Below are 1,888 nucleotides of genomic sequence, written 5' to 3' on the forward strand. Positions count from 1 at the left end.
TTAGCCTCTGATTTTGTACATATAACTGACTTCAAAGTTAGACTTTCTTTAGAAAGGGATTCAGAAGTAAATGCTTAATCCATCAGAAGCAGCAGGATCCAGAATGATGCTAAATGTCATATTAAAATTGGGAAGCAGGAGAGGCCAGTGTCTGTCTGAGTCATTTTTCAATTGACCTGTTGAAGTAATTTCTAAAATAGTCACATTTCACAGTACATATTATATATCATTGTGTTTGTTTATTTACTGTGCCACATTGTTAGAGGTGGAATTTAGAGAAAAGTAATTTCTTTTGGATTCTGTGTACTACTCAAGATTGCACAAGGCTTGTCAACGTGATAAATATCAAATATTTTTTAAAACATGACTTTCTATCATAATTAATAGCAATTATAGTAAATTTGTTAAATATAGTAAAAAAAAAATGAAAAATAATGAATCAGTCAAAATCTACCACTCAGACACAAATAATAAAAATCTGGTGTATTCAATAGCCATTTCAGCAAATTGTTATTTAAAAACATACAATTCATAGGTGTATTGTGTGCTTTGTATTTGGTTTATGTGGAGACTGTGCATATATGAAATACATCAACTTTTTTTAAAAAAATGAAGCTGAATATTTCTTTAGTTCCCTTTATGAAACAGATAATTGTGTCCTTATGTCTAGAAACTTTCTTTCCATGCATTGGCCAAGCTGTTCTTCTTAGAAGCCTTATGAAGAGAAACAAATACATGGGCAAAGAATAATTTTAACATCATTTAGTAGCAATGCATCATTCACTCATTAATCAACTCCTCACTGCATTTCTATTAGCAGATTTCAGTTCCCATATGATCTCAATGTAACTATTCTTGGTACTTGGTAAATGATTCATGCTATAGCAGGCCTATCATTTGTACAACGGTCAGCAGGACCAATCCATGTCCTTTGGAAGTGAGTGTGACCTCTGTGCTGTGCTGTGTGCTTAGAGCCTTTCACACTGTCAGCATTTTATTTCCTGTAAATGAAGTGAGGTAGAGAGTGGCAGAAATCCCTTGTGCTAATAGCTACTCAGATCTGTGTGTTCTGTAACTAATCAATCTGAGGTGTCACTAACTAGGACAATTTTTTTCTACTTCTTCTGAAGGTAGAGGATTAAAATAATTATTTCAATTCCATTAGCCAGAATATTCTCGATGCTGAAATTCTTGTTTAGGAGCCTTCAAGCATGTGTCTAGAAATAGAATGAGCTTAACATATTTGAAAGTATTTTATACAATCCTTATAGAATAAAATTACAATTCCAGTAATATTATTTGAAAACAAGAGGGAAGGGCAACTGATAAACTTAGTGATAATTCCTCCATACATAAACTAGCACTTAAATATAAATTCACCTTATACTTGGCAATGATTTTTATGCTTAAAATAAAACTGGTAAAACAATAGATACTTCATGTGTGACAGTACAGATAGGAAGACTTCCCCAGTTTGCGTTTATCCAGCATTTGCTGTATTCATATCAACAAATGTATGGGTTCTGTGTGCATGAGTATGTGTACATGTGTGTGTAGGCATGTACAAGAAATACCCTATATTCCACAATTACTCACACTAGCTTTTAGATCATTGCTGCAGGATTTTCATAAATTTGACCTCTGATTGTTTACGTTTATTATTAGCCACAGTTTTAAAAATCTAAACTTTATCATAAAATCTCTGCTACAGATTCAGTAACCAAGAAAAGAGTTCTTTTAGAGAAACTTTTAATATACAGATGAATAAAAAGTTAATCAGTAACTCTGATAGAAAATAAATGGAATGATTTACTGTACTAAGGAAAAATGCAAGGATGGAAAGCATATGACACAAAAGCCATAAGGCAAAGCAAACATGTACATATGA

General features: G+C 32.3%; 1 protein-coding gene across 1 annotated transcript in view; it reads left to right on the forward strand.

The window, feature by feature from the left end:
• LRFN5 (leucine rich repeat and fibronectin type III domain containing 5) overlaps positions 1–1,221 on the forward strand; it is an 11,486-nt gene extending 10,265 nt beyond the window's left edge. The window contains exon 4 of the mRNA XM_007938594.1: positions 1,135–1,221. Within this exon, the coding sequence (XP_007936785.1) occupies positions 1,135–1,221 (87 nt within the window). The remainder of the gene's footprint in view (positions 1–1,134) is intronic.
• Positions 1,222–1,888: the final 667 nt, after the last annotated feature.

Source organism: Orycteropus afer, unplaced genomic scaffold (genome assembly GCF_000298275.1).
Source record: "Orycteropus afer afer isolate SDZICR_OR568_19922 unplaced genomic scaffold, OryAfe1.0 scaffold00051, whole genome shotgun sequence".
Taxonomy (NCBI): Eukaryota; Metazoa; Chordata; class Mammalia; order Tubulidentata; family Orycteropodidae; genus Orycteropus; species Orycteropus afer.